Source organism: Pterocles gutturalis, unplaced genomic scaffold (genome assembly GCF_000699245.1).
Source record: "Pterocles gutturalis isolate BGI_N339 unplaced genomic scaffold, ASM69924v1 scaffold18141, whole genome shotgun sequence".
In the NCBI taxonomy this organism is placed as follows: Eukaryota; Metazoa; Chordata; class Aves; order Pterocliformes; family Pteroclidae; genus Pterocles; species Pterocles gutturalis.
This window is the reverse complement of record NW_010103419.1, coordinates 36,429-56,903: the sequence shown is the minus strand read 5'-3', so window position 1 is coordinate 56,903 and position 20,475 is coordinate 36,429. Positions and strand designations below refer to the sequence as shown.

The 20,475-nt window shown below is 48.1% G+C and overlaps 1 protein-coding gene across 1 annotated transcript in view; it reads right to left on the bottom strand.

The window, feature by feature from the left end:
* Window positions 1–20,475, bottom strand: part of GPC3 (glypican 3) — a gene marked incomplete at its 5' end in the record, with an annotated part of 82,040 nt that overhangs the window by 35,360 nt on the left and 26,205 nt on the right. The window contains one exon of the mRNA XM_010086718.1: window positions 9,975–10,095. Coding sequence (XP_010085020.1) covers window positions 9,975–10,095 — 121 coding nt within the window. The remainder of the gene's footprint in view (window positions 1–9,974; window positions 10,096–20,475) is intronic.

Sequence of the window (20,475 nt, the reverse complement as noted above, 5' to 3'; positions counted from 1 at the left end):
GTGCCCAGCTGAGCCCTGGAAATGCTCCTTAGCAGCTGGGGGGGTCAGTGGCCACCTCTGCCACCCAACAGCCACCGCTCCATCCCGTGTGGAGAGCAGAGCAGGGGGTCTGGGGGCAGGACGGGGCCGGTGCTGCTGGGGACGGTGCCCAGCTGGAGCGGGGAGCCCCGAGCCCCAGGCCCTGCTGCCACAAATATTTATGCACTTCGCATTAGACAGGCATTCAACTGAGACAAACCAGACCAGAAGTAATGCTGGGAACAGGGTCCCTCCAGCCTCCGTGGTCCCTAATTAATGGCTGATAGTTGGGCTGGCTCCTGGGCACGGTCACAGCTCTCCTCTGCATTCGGAGCGTGGCTGCTGCTTGCTAAAAGCCAAAGAGGAGAAAATTTAACTTCACAGACACAGCTTTTCCAGTATCAATACTGGCACCTGTCTCCTAGGATGGGTCTGCAAAGAGGATAAGGAAATATCCAGGCTCCAGCATGGGCACTGCTGATACAACAGGGTGCAGCTCATCACCCATACTGAATGTATCCAACAGAACCAGACCCTGCAAGGCTCAGGGCTCCAGAACTGCGGCAGGAGGAGCCCTGCCCCGGGGTGGTTCTCCCACACAGATGCACAGCCACCAACAGAGCAGCTGAAGCAACTCTGTGTTTAAATTAGGTTCAAAGCTGGTGACTTTATACCCTCCCCCAGTGAGACCCAACACTCGCAGAGGAAGCCCTGAAACGCACCTACACGAGTGTCACCCTCAGCATTTAGGAGCTTATGTGCAGCACGAAAAGGTCAGTTAACTTCTTCCCCACTCCCAAGCAGGAGGCATTCAAGGGCTCCTGCCAAAAATAAAAAGTAACTTCCTGCCCACCATGATATTTTTTGATGGCTCAAACACCCATTCTCTGCCAGCTGCCTCCCACCTCCCCTGCTGACCATGCTTCCCAAGACAGCATCTTCTTACATGTGTCCTCAGAAAGGCCAGCCAAGCACATTTTCTTCTTTTAAATATCGTTCCCTCGCAATATAGATGAGCAAGGCCATAGGTAATAAATACCGGTGCAACCTAAACTTCCCTGTTTGCTCTCAGTTTTACATGCTGCAAGGGCCATCTCTCGCAGCATGAGCACTAAAATACACCTCAGCCTTTGCAGTTAGTTATGTGTCAAAACCAAGCTAAGAAGTTTAACAAGCGACAACATTAACTGAGAGTCCCCCTGAGCCGTGAAGGTTATTTACACCTGTCCCGACGCAGACAGGTCAAAGTAGTGCCACTGACTGGGGACAGGGTTTGCCAGCACAGGGACCTGCCTAATTACAGCCATCTGCTTCATCAGCAGGTATAACAAAGGGAGCGAGATTACAAATTATTCATTACCTAAAACGTACAAAACCTCCTGCACTTTCTGACAGCAGCACAGCTTGGATGAAAGCTGCAGTGGCTGTGCCGGCCACTGCCTCCACGGAGGTGGGATAGAGCACCAGGAGAGGTCCCAGGAGCAGCCTCGGCTTCTTACAAAGCCAAGCCAGTACTTTAAAAAAAGAGATCACCCTTTCCCAGAGCCCGATTGCTGCATCGGGTGTAGGTCCAATGCCGCATCTGCTGCAGACCAGGAAAGCTCTGGTGACATTTGTTGCAGGAATGAAGCTGCTGAGACTAGAAGATGAACTGCTTCTGCCAGGTAACATCTCTCTGCACAGGGCAGTACGACACCTTACACTGCCCTTTCCATCAAAGGGATGCTAAACCAGTGGGTGCTTTCAGTGCCTTCAATACAAGATCCACACAAACCACAGCAGGCTGGAAGGACTCCCTCGCTACCCATCCCTGGCTGGTGTTGTGGACACACTAACACCTCTGGCAGAAAAAAATACCCTCAGTGTACCTTGTTCCCACTGCTGACAGGGCGGTTTGGTGCAGTGGCAGTATTGCACCGGGGAAATCCCCAGCTCCAATGTTCCTGGCTCATGGTGCAGCTAGGGATGGAGCAGGAATCTCCCAGGTGTCCCGGCTCACGGCAACGCTGCCTGCACACTGTGCCACAGCTGGGCACAGCGCTCCGAAGAGAAGCCCAGGGATGCAGAGCGGACCTGCCGCCGGAGCTGGCCCTCTGCCCACAGCGGGTCAACAGCCCTGCTTTCCACTCCCTTCCCCTGAGAACACCATCGTTAAGCAGTTACAGGATGTCAGGCTGGAATCAAAAGTAACATTATAGTTAACAAGGCTTTTTCTTGGGAACAAAAGCAATCAGATTTGTTCTGTGGCCAGGAAAACCATAGGTTACCTTCCAGGGCTGCTCTGGACGATGAAGATTAGCTCCCTGAATCCCAGTGCCCTCTCAGTTTGGACCACAGTTTAAAAACCTTGACACTAAGTCAAATTTTGGGGAAAAACACATCAATGAGACACACAGCAATCATGGTCCTGACGCCAGCGAGGGCTGTGTGCTTTGTGACTGGGGCCACCAGGGAGGACACCCACCTCAGCCCTCTGCTGATTACATTACCAGCCTGAGCCAGAGCACAAGGCAACATGAGGCCCAGAATAACTGTAATTAACTGTTAATTTGGGATCAATGGCTCCATTTACACCCCATTTTGCTGCACAAGGATTCCTCCAGGTTTGTTTCCTCCACAACAGGATAAACCCCAGCGCTGGTACAGGATATCTGGTGTTTGTTTTAAAGCACCGCTATGCATCAGCTGCATGTTTTGGACACAAAAGCAAATTAATCCCCCTTTAAAGGTATTTTTTTTCCAGCTGATTTCCACAGCATTGTTTGGAGGCTGGTCCCTGTAGGACACACCTGAGGAACCTGCCTCCCTGCTGGAGCTGAACCCACAGGGGCAAAGTTGAACCCCTTCTCGTGAATAAGACCACAGCAACCAGGGAATTCCAGGGAAGGAGAGTGGTAAAATACTATTTATGTTACTCAAAGGTTATGAATGCCTAACAATAAACTACTGTGGAAACCATCTCAAACTGCCACCCATGCAAACTCAGCCCCGGCTTCCTCGTCTCTCTGAGAAAAGCAAGGAGCCAATTCACCACCCGAGAAAGCTTTGCTGCTCCTATGGTCTCAACTGAACTAAACATCTATTCCAGTACTAGATAAAAGGTGAAATGCCACAGATTAATACAGTGACCCTCAGAAAGGCAAGCAGGACTAGCAAAAAGGAAGCACAGGTGAGATGTTCATTTTTCATACTGATAAAGGTGATACATGGCTTCATACAGGAACGCACCTTTCCCGGCCCTCTCCCATGTGTTCCTGAAATTCATTCCTAGGGGAAGGACAATGAAAGCAGGAAGGACAAGGCAACAGTGAATCTTGTCTCAAAAAATGACAACTTCGCAGTCCCATTATTTACCAAAAGAAGGGACACATGGCCATGGACCAAAGGACTTGGGTGCTCCAAGGAAAATCCCACAATGAATTATTTTCTCCAAAAACTGGCTGATGAGGACTTTGGATATTGACGGGCGTTTTGGCACTACCTTCAATAAAAACAACAACCAGTAAGAGCCAGCAGTCACAGATGGGTTCACGCAGAACACGGGAGATGCTCAGGCCCTCAGCACAGCTCCAAGTTTCGCTGTCACCAATCAGCACCAGCAATGTGCCTATTTACTGCCCTTTCCTTACCGAAAATGGGAAATACCTCACATTCCACAGCAAATGTAACTGCACAGGCAGCAAAAGCATGGGGCTGAACAGCGCACCCCTTGTGCTCCTCTGTCTCATGCCAGACCATAGGTAAAGCAGGCGAGAAACTTCAGCAAACACAGCCCGGGTTACACCTCTGTTTGCAAACACACCAGGTGCAATTAATCTCTGGCTGTTAACAAAAACCCATTTTGGGTGACCTGCGGGTACAGTGTTCCCACAACAGACCTGATAAAGCTGGGACATTTGCAGATAGCGTCCCGACGGGTGATAGCTGGCGTGGGCTAACGCCGGCTCTTACTAAGGTGGGAAGAAGGGGTTTGGGCTTAAAAAGCAACCCGACAGTCAGATATGTTCAAATTTAATTATGTTCTCATTACAGAGGGTCACACTTCCCCTGACTGAACTGGCCTGGCAAAATCCTGTAACTGCCGCATGCATACAGAGTCGGAGAGCATTTAACGGGCATGCTAACAAGAGCAGAGGCATGGTGCGAAAGGAGGATGGAGTTAGTCTTTAAATACCAGGCCTAGACTTGGCGGAGCTATAGATTACTTTGTGTAGTAAAAGAAGAATTAGCCGATCCATTCCAAAATGCATTTATCATTAAAATAAAAATCTTCTGTCATTTTATTTAATAGCCTTAGTAAGAAATAATTGCAATGTCTGGTTGCTTTCAACAACATGTGGTTTTAATATTTTAATTGTTACAAACTGTTTAATAATGTTGAACAAAAGGCGTGCCCAAGTAATTATTGTGTTTATTAACATTTCTTTTGAGGACCTGATAAATTATACTACACATATCCAGCACTTCAGACATGGTAGTGTTAACTTATTAAATTTGAAAGTGGAAAATTATCCAAAAGTGAGTCGTTTCAGTGCAACTTAAATATTGTATTTTCAAGCGATAAACGTTGTGCATCACTTTACTTAACAATCTGGCAGTTTGTGCGTTTTTCTAATTATTATGCTGCTTCATCTGGCTGGAGAATTAAAACACAGTGGGAATAATAAACCTCACAAAGCCTAGCAGGCCACAGAGAGACACGATTCACCAAATCTGTCAGAGTCATGGATTTTTCTGAAGGGAGAACATATTCCTGAAAACTCCTCAGCTCTGCTGAGTCTCCCATAATAAACTCAATAGTTTTCCCTGCTTGGAGCCACCCGGGACAGGGTCCAGCAAGGCGGCTGCCCAGACCCCACGGCTGCCCCGCAGGCACCCCCCGCTGCCCCATGCATGGAGAGCGACCATCACACCGTCCACGACAGCCCGTTCACAGGTTCCCTGCCTGCCCCGCATGGGCTCCGGACCCGACCCTTTGCCACCCCGAGCGTCATCCCCTCATGGCGGGGTTAAACCCCCTCCACCAGTCCCCAGTGCTCCCCCATACTCGTTATTTTGAGCAAAGGGGTTGAGAGAGACTCGGGCGCAAGGGCATCTCGCCGTTCCCAGGCCTATTTTGTTTACATTTGATTCAATCAAGTTGTGGCCTTTTGGCCTCTTTCCAAATTAACTTCTGGGTGACCTCCACCGTGCCCTCTCCCAGCAGCCAGGCCGCAGGGAAACAGCCCATTAAACCTAAAAACAAATATAGGACATATTGGTTGATCAACCCAGCTTCAAACGTGGCTATTTAAACACCAGCACATGCTTTTTGCAAACTTCAAGTCTATTTTGTCTTCGGTCATTTGCACCTTTGGGTCTCTTTTTTTTTTTTTTTTTTTTCCCCTCCTTCCAGCTAGAGCTCCATGTTTTACCACCTCATAAAACTTCTAAATTTTGTTCTCATCCTCCTGTAAACCCCACGAAGAGCAATGCGAGGCACTTTCACACAGGGCTCGCCGCAGGACCCGGGTCTTTCCACCGAGCACATGAAGAAAGGCAGCGAGAGCCTGCTTGGGGGGAACAGCTGTAAAACTCCAAGAAATGGTGTGTTCCCCTTATTTCCAGGGAAATAAATCAAAGTGGGTTTCTCAGGGTCTGTGAAAGCATATTGCCTGGATTCCATTCCCCAGGGTTTTTTTTTTTTTCTTAAAAAAAGCTTATATGGTAGTTAGATTTCTGGCTAGAGAATATGCAATATGATAAAAACACAGTCCCTATACGGGGCAATAAATTACAGATTGTTTGATGTGGAAACCAAAGAACTGTCAAACTCCAGTATATCTGAAACATTCTAAATGAGCCCTTAACTTCAGTGTCTGGAAATGTACAATATGTTTCCAGGCCCTTCAGTCTTGTAAAGACACATCTCCCCCAGTTAAGTTTCCTTTTATGGATTTTATTCTTCATTTTTGGTGTGTTTTTTCCCACCTTTTCTTCCAATATTACACTGCCCCTCCCAGAGATGGTCCTATGACAAACACTAGGATTCATCTATGCATAAAAAGGGATCAGAACTGGGCACAGGCTTAAACAGGTAAGCGCAGTAAGGATGGGGTAAAACATCCACTTCAGCAGTGTCAGATCCCCATAAGCACTGCAGAGAGCAGACAGTCAGGAGGGAGGACCAAGAGCATCACAGCGGCTGATCTGGTACCCGCGGTCTCCATCCCTGCTGCATCCTCACACCAGCATCTCTCAGGTCCGCTCTCCAGAGCCTTTCTTGGGAGGAAGTTCAATAGGAGGTCACCAACGTGGCAGAGCACCCAGGATGTGGGACATGGGACACCACAGCTCCCACCTCCATATGTACCTGTTAAAACTTGAACCTCATCCCCATCTGTCAGCCACCTAAACGTCCCCATGGTGGGAGGAAAATGGAGTGACCAGAGGAAATATCTCATCTTGCACACCACTTTTTGCCTAGGGATGCTACCAAGTCACAACAAAACTGAGCAAGACCTCGTGTTGACACAGAATAACCTTTCAATTTCAATCTAGTTTCACGTGTGGGATGAGGGAAAACTGTTCTAGCTAGAAACAGACCCCATCCACTCTGGGAAATAAAAGTTAGGAACCAATTCCAACTCATTTTCCTGAAGGTGACCCTTGGCCTCCCAGCTGAGATAACAATGCTAATATTTACAGATGGGCTGCTCATGCCTCTGGGCACACAGCAAAAATAACTCAAATCAAAAGTTGGTAGACATTTAACAGAACTGAAAGAAAAAATTCTTACTTCCAATATGGCAATAATAAACCATCTCACCCACCAACGCACAAAAAATAGCACCACCCACAATCACATGTTCGGGTGAAACAAAAATGGTCTGGAGCCTTGACGTGATGAGTAGGCACCACCGAGGGACTCATCCAGAAAGGACTGACTTGAGACAGCACACTACTCGGGCAGTGAGCTTTAGTAATTTATTTATTTTAGCTTGATAAACCAAGCTAACCACACTAATACAATCTGGCAAACTTAACTCTGGGTTAAGCTTTCTATACTCCTTTCAGTCCCTGTGGATTTTGTTCTAATGCACAAACACCATTCTCATCTCAAACTGCAAAAGTTTGATGAGATTTTCTCATATTTGAGCAACCTGGGCTAGTGGGAGGTGTCCCTGCCCATGGCAGGGGGGTTGGAACTCGATGATCTTTAAGGTCCTTTGCAACCCAACCATCCTGTGATTCTATGATTCTATATATACATGTGTGGTTACCCAGGTTCAGTTTGAGAAGACGCAAACTAATGTGTGACCATGATTTCTGCACACAACACATTCACCAAACTCAAGCAAGCTTGAAAATGTGCTGTACTGCTGAAGGAACACACATTTTTCAGCAGCGTGAGCAGCCTGGAATAAATCGAAGCCGAGTCATCAGCAAATTACAGACATTAGCAAAAATTTACAAGTAAAAGCTGTGTAACTCTTTAACAAAAATTGCACCAACTAGCATGGCTCCTGTGCCTACCCACATCCGCAAAATCCAAGCTGCATCTCCAGCACAACTCACGGGGAGGAATCCATTATATGGTACTGGATTCATAATTTACTGGTAGTCACATGGGGAATCCAGTTTACAGCTCTGAGCACTACAAACACTCAAAAAGATGCTCTTTTCTCCAAAAGATTCTGGATGTTTGAAAACCCATAAAAGCTGCTGTTGGTTTGAGCTTGGTGGATCAGGAGATTTTCACCCCTCCCCAGCCCAGGAGTCCCCACCGCTTCCCAGATCTGAAGCCAACACCTGAAACACACAACTGTAACTCATCCAGAGCTGCTCCTTCCCCATTTCCTACTCTTTGGCATTCAAGATGCATTCCAGATGTGAAGGAGAGCACAAAACTTCTGTAGGCCAAGAAAATAAGTGTGATGGTGAGCTACGACACCTCAAATCCCAAAATTAAGTGACCTCTGCTGTTACTTTCCCAGTATATAAGCTACTTACCACAGACTAAAGACCCTCCACAGGAACAGCTAGGTTCATAACTGATTTTCACAAATCACTTCCCATTTTCTCCTATTTTTATTCCCAATCCCGCTCTTTCTCAAACACAGCTTCACAAGAGGGTTCAATATTTTTCAGACTCTTATATTTACTCCATTTAAACCAAAACAACTGACCTGCACCCCGTAACATGTTCCAATCCGATACCATAAGCCAAGGAGGGCAAGCGCTGTAAGAGACCATACCGAGCTGACCATATTTGCCCCCTTGCCACTACTTTTCCCAGAGCAGCAGCTGACAAAGACACTCCGCTGCTGCAAACAGCCGAGCTCAGCCCAGCGATGTTTACCCAGGGTCTCTCATTCCACAAATCTCTGCTCCTCAGCAGCCTGAACTGTTCAGCAAAGACCTAACTTGACCCAATCTGGCAGCCAGCATTTCACAACCACTTTATGTCAGCAGTTTCAAGTACACTAATAACTATGTTTTGTTCAGTGCGACTTTCTCGGTGTGAACGGCAAAATATCATTATCACCTGCAGGTTGAAGCCTGCCCTCTACCCCATTTAATAGGGAGCTGATTATGCTATTCCCCCCTTTCCCTTTTAATAATTACGGGCTGTTGGCAGATGGCACGGCTCAGTGCGGGAAGGCGTGCGGGAAGGCAGAGCAGGCTGCTTCGGCTCCGGCGTGCTGGGGTGCTTCCAGGGACCCCAAACCCCTTGCTGCATCTCACTCCCAGACAGCAGCTAATGAGGCGTGTCTGCATCAGAAGGTGCAGGGGTTAAACTGGGAATGGCTATGAAAACAGTCCCTGGCAGTCGGGGGAGCAGGAAAGCAGAGGTTAGCAGAAAAGTCGCTAAGCCAGCAACTCCAGACAGAGCAGCCCTCGCAGCCCACCCAGCCGGGAAGCAAAGCCAGGCTTAACCCCGGGAACCTGCTGCTTCCCAAAGCCTCATGCTGGAGCAACCCTGAACAAGGTCCCCACCAGTAAGAGCTCTCTCAGGACAGACTGGGTAGCTCAGCTGCATTAACAGACAGCATTACTGCACAAGTATTTGCCCAGCAAAGTCCCAGCGCAGTGTGTCCCTGAAAGTACAGAGGTCCAAGCTATCAGCTACTGAAAAACATCCCCTCTACGAGTTACTCAGTGACACAGAGAGCAGGGCAGAGTCCAGGGCCGGACCCCAGCCCAGCTGGCCCGAAGCAATGCTGACAAAAAGCTCTGGGAGGTTAACAGTCACAAGCTGAGTACTGTGCAGAGGTGCCACCTATCCCTTGGCAGTGGCAGGGCTTGTTCACAGACCTAACCTGGACTGGCACGATGGAAGGAGACAAGACACTGCTTGTCCAGCCAAAGATGCCAGGTCTGAGACGGTGGGAAGGAAGCTGCCTCCCCAGTGGAAAGGGTCCCATCCAGCTCCGTCATTCCCCCATTCAGCGGTAACTCACCCCAGCAGTGACTGGGAGTGGATGCCCGGGGAGATACAGCAAACAAACAGGGGACCTCCTCTGCCAGCGTGAGCAATGCCAAAGGGGACTCCTCTGGCCAGAGGGGACATTAGGCACGTGCCACATTGAACTGCACCAGGGAGCATCACGGCAGCCCTGCCTTTCCCAGACCTCCACTGCACTGGGGAGGGATGCCCAGCAGGAGCACACTGCAGGGATGCATCCACACGTCTGCCCGGGCACAGGCTGAGCCCTGCAGCACTGCAACACGCGTGCCCTGCAGCTCCCGTGGCACCCGTGGAACACCACAGCAGCGTGCGTGAACCAGGACCTGCTACACATGCCCTGCCAGCCTGGTACGGGGGCCGAGGCGGCACTGGCTCCGCACACAGCTGCTGGAGACAGAGATGCCCCAGGTTGTCTGGCTGAGCCCAGAGAAAGTGTGGGGGAAGCCAGACTGATTTGGAAACCGCCCACTCTGGAGCCATCCCGGCTGGCACGCCTGCAACAAACCTGGTTGATATGTTTCAGCTTGTCAATAATCTGGCTGATCACCGGCTCAGGACCTTTCATCTTCACCTCGTGATTGCCAGGCTGGGCTTTTGCTCCGTTCCTTGAGATTTGGGGACTGTACCTGTGGGAGTGAGAACAGAGGAGACCATGATGTGATGGGCTAATATAGAGGAGATCTTTAAAGTTCAGTACAAAAAAAATAAAACCCAAGGTAAGCACCGGCCCCTTCCAAAACAGAGAGTGCAGAACAGTTAATAATGACAAAGAAAAGGCAGAAGATTCCAATAAATATTTCTGCTCTGTCTTTGCAAAGCAGCAAGATGATGTACTTGTATCACTTGAGGACAATGAAGTCCTTTCCAGTCCATTAGTAACCAAGGAAGACGTTAAACAGTATACAACAGGGATAAATATTTTCACATAACTTGCACCCAAGAGTCCTAAAAAAGCTGGCTCCGAATTTCTGGATTGCTCATGTTTGTTTAAAATAAATCTTGGCAGACCACAGAGACTCCAGTACAAGAGCGGTAGTGTTGTGCCCACAGCCAAAAAAAAATGAGTGGGATGACCCAGTTAACTGCAAGCTGATTAGCATAACATCAACCCCCTTGCAAAATAATGACTATCACTGATGTGTGATTTCAATAATAAAGAATTAAAGCACCAGAATATAATTAATGCTGTCAACATTGCTAATGGAAAATAGGTGTTGTCAAACAATCCTGATTTCAGTCTTTGATGAGATCCAGCCTTGGGGATCAAAGTAACTGCTTAGACAGAACGTACCTTGACTTTGGTGCGGTGCTGGGTTTTGCACCACAGGATATCTCCATTTACACGGGTACCGTGCAAGCCAGTAAGGCACCCGTAAAGCAGATTAAGAGCTGGCAGAGAGATCTCCAGATGCAGCTCCCCCCAGGGACCCTCCCTGCACAGCCAGCTGCCGGGGTGGCTCTGGAGAGGACGGTGGCCAAACCTGTGCTCAGCTTTTTCATCAGCCATCAGGAAAGAAATATATACCCACTGCTGCAAAATTTACAGAATGGCAAAGTCTATCAGAGCAATAAAAGTGAGGAGAAGAGGGATGGAGGGATCGCTGCATGTTTCCCTTTAGAAGAACGTGTTTCTACACTCAGTACCTGGGTAACAGCTCGTGATGCTCAGGACATGAGACGAGAGCGTCCGTGCCAACCTCAAACTCTGCTTCAGGACCAGAGTGAGGGGCTGCCACCACTGACTGCTGGCAGCCACGGCAGTGGCACAGAGCACACTGGTACCTTCTCGAGCTGTGGGTTGTTGGCATTCATCATAGCCCCAACAACGGGCCACGACACTCTACCAACACAAAACAAGTCCTCATCTCCAAGAGCTGACAGCCCGAACACACGCTGCCAAACCCCGGCACAGCCTACGAAAGCAAGATTGCCGAGATAACGACAAGCATCAGTCTGCTTTTACTGTGCGTCTGTCTTTCCGGTGTCATGGGTAAATACGATGAATATTCCTTTCTGCGATTCATCTCTTACACTTCATGTCCTTACCCAACTCCCAGCACCAGCCCTAGTGCCTGTCTTCCCATCTGCCAGCTCCCCGCTCCCCTGCCCACTACTCCTTCCTCCCCACGCTGCTCGGGCAATGACAGTCCGCCCATTTCACAGAGGCTTTGGGGAGGAACCAGGACTTCAGCAGGGATTTAAAGAAGGGGAGGGAGACAAGAGGAATGGTGGGGCCAGCTCAGGGAGGATGCTCCACCGGTGTAGGAAGCAAGAGACATGGGGACATTCAGCCACAACAGCTATTGGGGCACACAGAGGGTTCTGGGAATACGCAGGGGATGGGCTTCACTTTAAATTAGGAATGGGACTGACTCAGACATGGGGATACAAAGGTAACTCCAGATTTATAATGGTGCAGTAGGAATCTTCCCCCAACCTCAAATATTCACATCATTTACAATACATCACTGAGGCCAATTTCTGCTCCAAGGCTTTTTCAGAGCAGAAGCTCTCTACAGGAGTGTTCTGCGTCCCTGGCTGGGTCCCCAGCGCTGGCTCCCCATACACAGCTCAGCTGAGGGCTGATAACCCCATGAGATGTTTCACTGAAAGAGCTGACAGATGAAAAATTATAGGAGAAAGGAGGTGTTTGTGCCTCTAACAGAGAAGCACATGCCTGTTCCAGACATAAGGCTTGTCCAGGTACAGGAGAGGCATCACTGCAAAGCAGAGACCCGAACTGGGGTGTCCCAAGCCCTCCCCCCAGCTCAACCTCAGGCAGCACTTAGACCACAGCACGCTGCTGCTCAGGTGTGCTCTAACAGCTCTGCTCTCCACCCAGACACCCTTCCCCATGCTGAGGCCTCCAGTTAGGACTCAACATTTTGCAAAACAGACACTTTTTTTTTTTAATAGTTGCATTATCCTGGGGAGTACAAAGCACAGCTATACCTGAGATGTAACAGCTCCCAGTTCAAAAAAGCACTTACACATGCAATTAGAGGCTTGTCGTAGGCTGAAAGCTAAGTGACTGGTAGAACTGGGGCCAGAGTGCCAGGCTTGGATCCCAGCCTGTAGCAGCTCATGCCCAGGAGAAGGTCTGGCTTCCCAGCACTGACAGCCAGCGGGACCGCATGCTCCGAGCACCATCTCGTGGGAAGACACTGCTGCCGCAAGCACAAACCTGCCCAGCCCTGCAAATACTTGGGCTTAACTTTTTGCAGGGGAATATGGCATCAGGAGCAGTGAATCATTAAACCTACTGCTTATTTGGTACACAGTCACTTCATGCCACTGTGCCAATCTGGCAAACACATCTGGCAACTGAACATGAACATCCACAAGACACGTGGCTTTTTAGATGCCAAAGAAACTACCATTTTTGGTGTCACTGTAAATTTAAAACACTGATGGAATTTTAAAGTACATTGCTGAAAAGCCTCCTGTGGTTTAAGAGATTTCATTAGCAGGATAAATCTCCCACAGGAGAACCAAGCCCCATTTCAGCACATACCTAAATTAATAGAATCTCTCTCCTGAACAGTTTTATACAAAGAAACTAAATAGCTTGAGTTTGAGTGGGCGAAATCCCTTCTGAAATCCATGCAACGTCTGCCAGAGAGGATTTCTGTAGCCTAGGTAATGTCTTACAGGAGGGAGGAACACAGCTACAGCTGGTCACCGTAACTGCATGTCCAAAAACTCAAATTGTTCTCCAGCAGGCTCTGCTGGAGCGGTGAGGACCTGGGATCACCCTCCCCAGGGTCAAGTCTACAAGAGAAAGAAGCAAACCTGAAAGCGTTTGGAAAGGGATCTCTCCCTAAACAGCGATGCTGGAGAAGCAGAGTGCCGCTGCCTGGTGTTTCCCATATGGCCAGGTACAAGGGTACGTAACTGGCCCAGAATGAACCACTGACATCATTAGACAAGCCACTTCAAGCAGCAAGGCAGTGGGCTCTGCAAACTGCACATCGTACAGCATGAAAAGATACAGATGCAGGGGACACACCACATCTGAACAGCCAGAGATGAGCTCCTGTGTGGCTTCAGCACTTCAGGACCCGCTGCCTCTGTGCTGCTGAGCTGAGAGCTCTGGGTGCACTCAGGTACAAGGGGACACCAGGGTAGAGGGGACACCAGCTCCCCTGCAGCTGTGCCCCTCTCTGCCCAGGCACCAGAGCCAGGCTGGCATGCATTCAGGCATGTGGGATGCAGCCAAACAAAGGGTTAAAGACTTTGAAATGTAGCTTCAGTGAGGGATGGACATTCCTGAAATGCCAGAAAAGCTGGAAAAGGCAGCTGGCACTCCTCCCTGCAGCCTGGGCCAAGCAGCCAGGCCTTAATATGGCACAGATGCTTTTGCAGACAGACCCCCCAGAGCTGGAGGATGGGAGCTCCGAGAGCAGTCCCCATGCCAGCTTCCCGGTGTCCCACAGAGCTGCTGCAGGTCCCATTGCAAAGCAAAGCCAAAGCATCACCTTCCTCCCATGTTCTCCAGCCACAGTGCAGAAAAGAATAAATCTCGGAGCCATCTTGAGCTGCTTTCAACATATGCCAATAAAACAGCCGCTTCTGCAGGACACTTGTGCCAGTCCACAAAACCCATCACATACCTCTGCCATGGTGACATCGGCATTGAACAGCAAATATGCACAGTGGTTAAAGTCCATCCAATGGTCCCAGGGGGTCCCTGCACCGAAGGGATATCAGTGTTGCAACATGAGCATGGTCTGGCCTCCACTTCATAAGCAAAGCCCAAAATACTTTCCTCTTTGACGTGTATTGACGTCAGTCAGCAGCATCTCCTTGCCTGGGCTCCCTGGGTATAGGCTCCTGTTGGGGTCATGGTATTTTCCAAAGACAAATGTCACTTTGTATAATGTGCTGATAAGCAGCCCTTGCTAAAAATTACTTTAAAGACAACCACCTGATGAAAACACTGATGATCTGAGGTCTTCTGCGGTAACAGCACAGCTACAGACCCTTCCTGCTCCTTCTCATCCACCAGCAATAAATGCCAAAGTATGCAGTCAAATTAAGGGATTTTCTCCTTCTTTCCTCCCCACCATTCACAAATGTCTCCTGCGAACGTTTGGTCCTTCCAACCCAAATGCAGCTCCTTCCAGGCTTTCATTGCAGAGCAAGGAAGACAAGATGACAAATGCAATTTAAATAGATGGCAATGAATGTAAAATGTGTGTTCATCCTACTGGGCCATGCTAGGCTTAGAGATGAGTTACTGCAATGCCTGTCGTGTGATTTAGAGAAAGTAATCCTCTAAGTTAAACATAAAGAATTACACCTTTTAGAAAAAGGAAAGTAAGTTTTTCATTCAAATAACAACTAATTTATGCCTGCCTTCCAGTGAAAAGTATTTATTCAAATACAGCTGCACACTTTAAGCAGCACAGAATCCCTTGCAGGCTCTTCCTCCACTATCTCTGCTCACTGAATCATGCTTGTTTGAGGGAGTGGATGAGGGACAAATACAACACAGACTGCTACAAGACAGGACTACAATACAAGAGATTTCATTGCACAGGACTTAATAACTGAGCTTGAGAGAGCAGCATATCCAGCACCTGCAATCCCCTGAAGCTGCTCTGAATTTCAAGACATGGTTTACTACAGGCCATGTGGGCTGGTGACACTGAGCCCTCACCACATAGCAGGAAAAAAGATATGAAAAAGGGGAAACAGGAGAGAAAAGTCTCTCTTCCACACTCCTGACAGGAACCCAGGTCTTCTCTCCAGCTGGTTTTCGTGGGCCAGTAAAGGTGGGTGCAGCAGTGATGCCCTCATTTTACTCTGTCTGGCCCAGCTTTAGTGTGACAACCTTAGTGTCACATCAGCGGTGCAGCAGGAGCCAAAAGGTTGGAAGAGCTGCTTCCAACCCACCCATCCTGCCCTGCAGACAGGCAGTAACTCCTGGATGAGTCCATAAACCTCCAAGAGCAGGCGGTAACTTCTTTCCCTGACAGTTTCCTCTCTAACGAGAGACTGTCCGGAGATACCTGGTCAATCATACCAGTCACCAACGCCCAGCCACGGGCCGCATGCGGGCTGCAGGACAGACAAGTGCAGGTCCACCCCAGCTGTCCTCTTCCATATGGGGTGCACGGTCCCACCACCCCTTGGCTGTATGCAGACATCTTGTTACATGGGGGTGTCAGTGGCAGGAGAGAGGGGGGGTGCATGGCTCTCAGGTGCCTTCCTGGCTTGCAATGCGCACTCAGTTGCTTGCTTGCAGTGAACACTTGCAGCCATCGTGGATCTCACAATGCCGCACTCAATTTACACCACCAGCAGCTCTGAGCAAGTTTCTTCAAAAGCAACCAGGAGGATTCAACACTCTCAGTGGGGAGTGTTCTCACCTAAATAAAAAGGAGCTATTTTCTGCTGGATTTCCAAGTATTAACCACCTTGCAGCCTGGTCTCACTACCATGAGAGCTCCCTGAGATCCTGCTGGATTAGTTCCCTGGCAGAGGGAAGTGCTGCCTCTTCCCAACCACCTTACGCAATGCGCTACAGCTGGTAAGAGTGCTGCAGATGTTAATTTATTTTATTAAATGTGAAGTCTCAGACAGTCACCTGGTTCTGGAAGATGGGACTTTAAGAACAGCAAAAACTGCAAAGTTCATAGCAAAACAATGGGAGTTTGAAGCGCAAAGGGACAGCCTGAAGTCTCCCTCCATTCTTACTTCAGTTGAGTAAAGTTCAAGACAAATACATTATGGAAAAATTGGCTAAACCTGAGACCAAGCAGAAGACTTAATATAAGAAGATTCATGATCTTCATTTCTGAAATACTCTGGAAACAATTATGGCCACTCAATAACCCACTGAATTTGCCCACTATCCTTTCATTATAGCTTACATTTGCTACAAAGCTGTGTTTTATGTGCTTGAAAAGTTATACAGCCTCTCTCTTTGGGGACTCCATTGTATCAGATATTTTGCAGCACTGCCAGAAATAACCAAACCCTTCATGAACTAAAGGGTTATTGCTGGCATGGAATTTCCTTTGTTCCAATTACAGAATCTCATTTTTCTCTCTTGCTTCCAATTGTGCTTTCACTGTTTATGATTTGTATGATTAAAACAAACCACAGTACATTGGCAACAGCAGGGAAATCTGAGACTTGAACTTGACTTGAGCTTGAAGAAGAAAATCTGGCAAGGTGCTAAAAATATATTAATTTGGAATCAGTATAAAGAGAACAAGAGTTATGCGGGTGATTTAGATTAATGTACAAGTTTGTCTTGAGCAATTTGGAAATGGCAGCATCTAACAGTAATACTTAATGTGGTCACAAGTTTTGCAGTGGGCAAATGTTGCTGTCATTCTGTTCACAAGAGCTTGAAAGGAATAGACTCATGTAAGCAGATTACTAAACTCTGAGAATCTAGATTTTAATAGGCTTTTAGTATTAAATGCTGCAAAACCCTGATACTATATATAAGACTCAAATCACCTTTGAGATTCAGACACCTAACTCCCATGGAAACCGAGATGAGTTCAATATCTCAACATCCACTTGACTTAAGATGAAGTCTTTAAATGAGCTATTTATTCAGCGACTTCAGCATAAGAATAACCCTCTGTTTTTTCTCTGCATTCAATGGAGATATGGATGAAAAAGACTGGACAACACATTCTCACCACCCAACACCACCAGCGTGAGGGCAGGTGGGAGCAAGGGGGGTGAAGACAAACACAGGCAAGGACGGGCATGATGGCAACCCTCGCTTAGGCAGGAGTAAGCTGTTGCACATGCACTCTTTCTACATTTCCAGCCCTCTGCTATCTCAGGGAAGTGCCTGTCAATTAACTGAGCCCAGGAAAGCTGCAAAAAAGTGCACAGGGTTGCACAGAGACAGGGAGATCCAGCAGGACTCATTCCCAGCTACCATGAACATCCAAGCACTGTGACCCCTCCCAAGCTCTTTGCAAGTGACAGAGAGTGTGCCATGTGCCTTTTGCTGTGAACCTTTGTGGCGTCCCATAAAAGCACAATATGTTTTTGCACAATTTGAAAAGTGTGAAAAGCAGTAATTTCTTGCCTTTTCCTTTTTCTTCCCACTTTGGCTTATGTTCTTCAACCAAGCAGCAACAGCACAACAAAAGACACAGGCACTGCTCAGTCCGTGACCGGAAAAATCAACCTTCCTTGTACGGTTGTCACAGTTTGCAAGCTGTTTTTTCTGACAGATCAAGGCACCATGTCCTAAGCCCACAAAAGGCATGGTGATCAAGCTACCAACCCACAGATCAAACCTCAGGAAGGAGGATGAAATCTTGCCATTAGATGGTCCAACCTGGAGAAATAAATGAGATAGAGGATCACAAAGTAAGACTCAGTAAGAGAAAATGAGGGATGAATCAGATTAAAAATGCTAGAGTACACATCAGGATGAGTGATGCTGATCCATCAGCAGAGCACATTGCATGTCATCCCTATCACAAGCCAAGGTGTAGAAAGGCCTCAGAGCTCTTTATTTCAGGGGGGTTGCAAGGGGCTGCACCTGCTGCATGCATAACCCTGCTCCATCGGCGGGAAATCTCAGAGCCAGGGATGAAACAAGAACATAGCTTAAGTCAGACTTCGACCAACACAACCAGCAGACTCTGCACAGGACTGCACTGAAATGGTTCATTGCATCAGGAGAAAAGCAGAATAAAATACTCCAGCCAGCTGCATTGCATTGACGTCCCAGACAAACATGCCACGACAACCAGGGCAGAGTGAGTTAAGGGCAAGGAGTAAACAGAGGACAGCTCAAGGCTTAAACTGGGAAATGAGAGCCATTGGAAAGGCACTGAGCGTGTCCGGTCTGCGGGAACGAGGGACACACTCACTCTCTGGTGATAACAAAGCACTGGGATAAAAAAGAGTAAATACTGATTCAGGAAAACCACAAGAGGAGGAGTGTAGGGTGCAGAAGGGACTGTTTGCGTCAAATAGCAGGATACACATTGTCGGTATTATCTAGTACTTGAATGCATTGGCAAGGGGCTGTGAAGTTGCTATTCTAGGATTGATTTAATGTGTTATAGGAAAAGGGCTTAGAATAACTAGCAAATTTTTGTCATGACAGAGAAGTCAGGAAATGGATAAACCAGTAGGGCTCCTCTCTAGCTTAATTAACACTCAGGTGCTGCATTAAAGGTGTGGGATGTAAATAGCCACAAGCCCTACGGGAACACCACCAAAGCCCAGACATGCCCATATGGATGGTCACGCCGAGCTCACTGATACAGAGCAATGCCCAAACAGCTTTATCCATCATCTGTGTGGCACCAGACATGGAAACACATGGAAACACAGCATTCACCCAACCACCCCTCTCCCCTTCCGCAGCTTCAGCAGGTGCTTTTTAACCTATCCCTAGGGTGGGCATCTCATATGGCTATGCTTATTGCAAGGTGCCTACCCCAAGCCTCAGCTGCCATGGGGGTCTTAGATCTTCCTAGGGATGCCCCAGGTCCCAAGGGGATCTCAGGTTGCACACAGTGCCCACGCTCAGGCAATTCAATCCTGTCCCGACGTGAAACATATCCAGCTACAGCAACCATGCACAGCAGGTTAAGTGCAAGGCATGAGCATCTCCTCCTGTCCAGCCAGCTACACTTTCCATCAGGAAGATCTGCACCAGGGAGAAGTGCATGATTTGCAAAAGCCAATATCCAACAAAGCAAGAGGGAAACATTAAGATATGAAGTATATTTTACATGCACAAAACACAGAAAATCAGAACCTTCTTTCTGGCACCTATAACACATTGGACAACCACTAGATCAGCATCCTGAAATTAATACTAGAGATTCAAAAACCAGCAAGTTTCTTGTGAAAAACAGCAACCTGGAGTCTGATGACCAGTAAGTGCGCATCAGTCCAGCAGGAGAATTGCTGTAGCCATGCCAGAAACGCTCCAGTACATAATGCACATTCTCAGAGCAGCTTGGGAAAGAGCTTCTATGCGGTGAACAGCTGCCTGGCTCCCTCTTGGGGAAAATACTGAAATGAAGGAACTGGTGGTTTGGGGTACTTGAGCACCATTACCTTAAATGCTTCTGGTTTTCAGGAATCCTCACAGACCATCTGGAAGAGATGCCATGCTAGGAAGTCCAAGCATGTGAAGCAGTCAGTTTTGGCTCCACATGAAGCAATGCCATTGGTTTTAGAGACCATCTTAACTACGCTTGCTTCTATTTGAAAAATTCTGCAAATGGGTTCCAGGAGAGGAGCACCCCAAACTATTATCTTTGTTCAGTTTTATTTAGCTGAGTTCTCCCCTGTATTTCATTGGCAGAAACACAACCATGTATGACACACTTTTGCAGGCTATGGAGAGGAGAGGGCCACCCTGGGAAGCATTACAGCTGCAGGTGCTAGAAACACAAGGTGGGAAGGCAGCTGATGCATTTAAGAGGCAACACCTATTTCTATACTGTGCATCCATTTGCCCTGTGTTCATGGAGGTGTTCAAATCTCCTCCTCCATGCAAGCCACCATCTACACTGCTTTCCTGCCCAGCTAGCAAAGAGCTCCCCCCTCCAGGACACCGCTGATGTCCCCGCGAGGGGATGGGGGATTGCACTCTCAGCACCCCTCTCTGCTCGCAGCAAAAATCTCCAACACTTGCCTGCAAGGGAGCTGTACTAACACTTCATAGGAGCTGGCAGAGGTGGTGACATTTGCACGATAGATCAGAGGGGGCAAGGAGAAGAGGGATAGGAAGGCACACTCTCTTCAGGCACAGCAGAGGATTTCATCCTCAATTTAATAGCCTCGTGGTCAGGGGCTCAAATTATGGTGAACTTTCATAAGCAAAGATCTTGCCCTAGGCCCTCCCCTGCAAAGCTGCAGTGTTTACAGCACTGTTTTAAGAAGTTTTAATTAACAATCAGTAAGACAATACCAAAATAATTTTTTTTTCAATTGTATGTCCCACTTAGGCATGGAAACTCAAGATCTTCCAGAAATACATACAGATAGAGGAC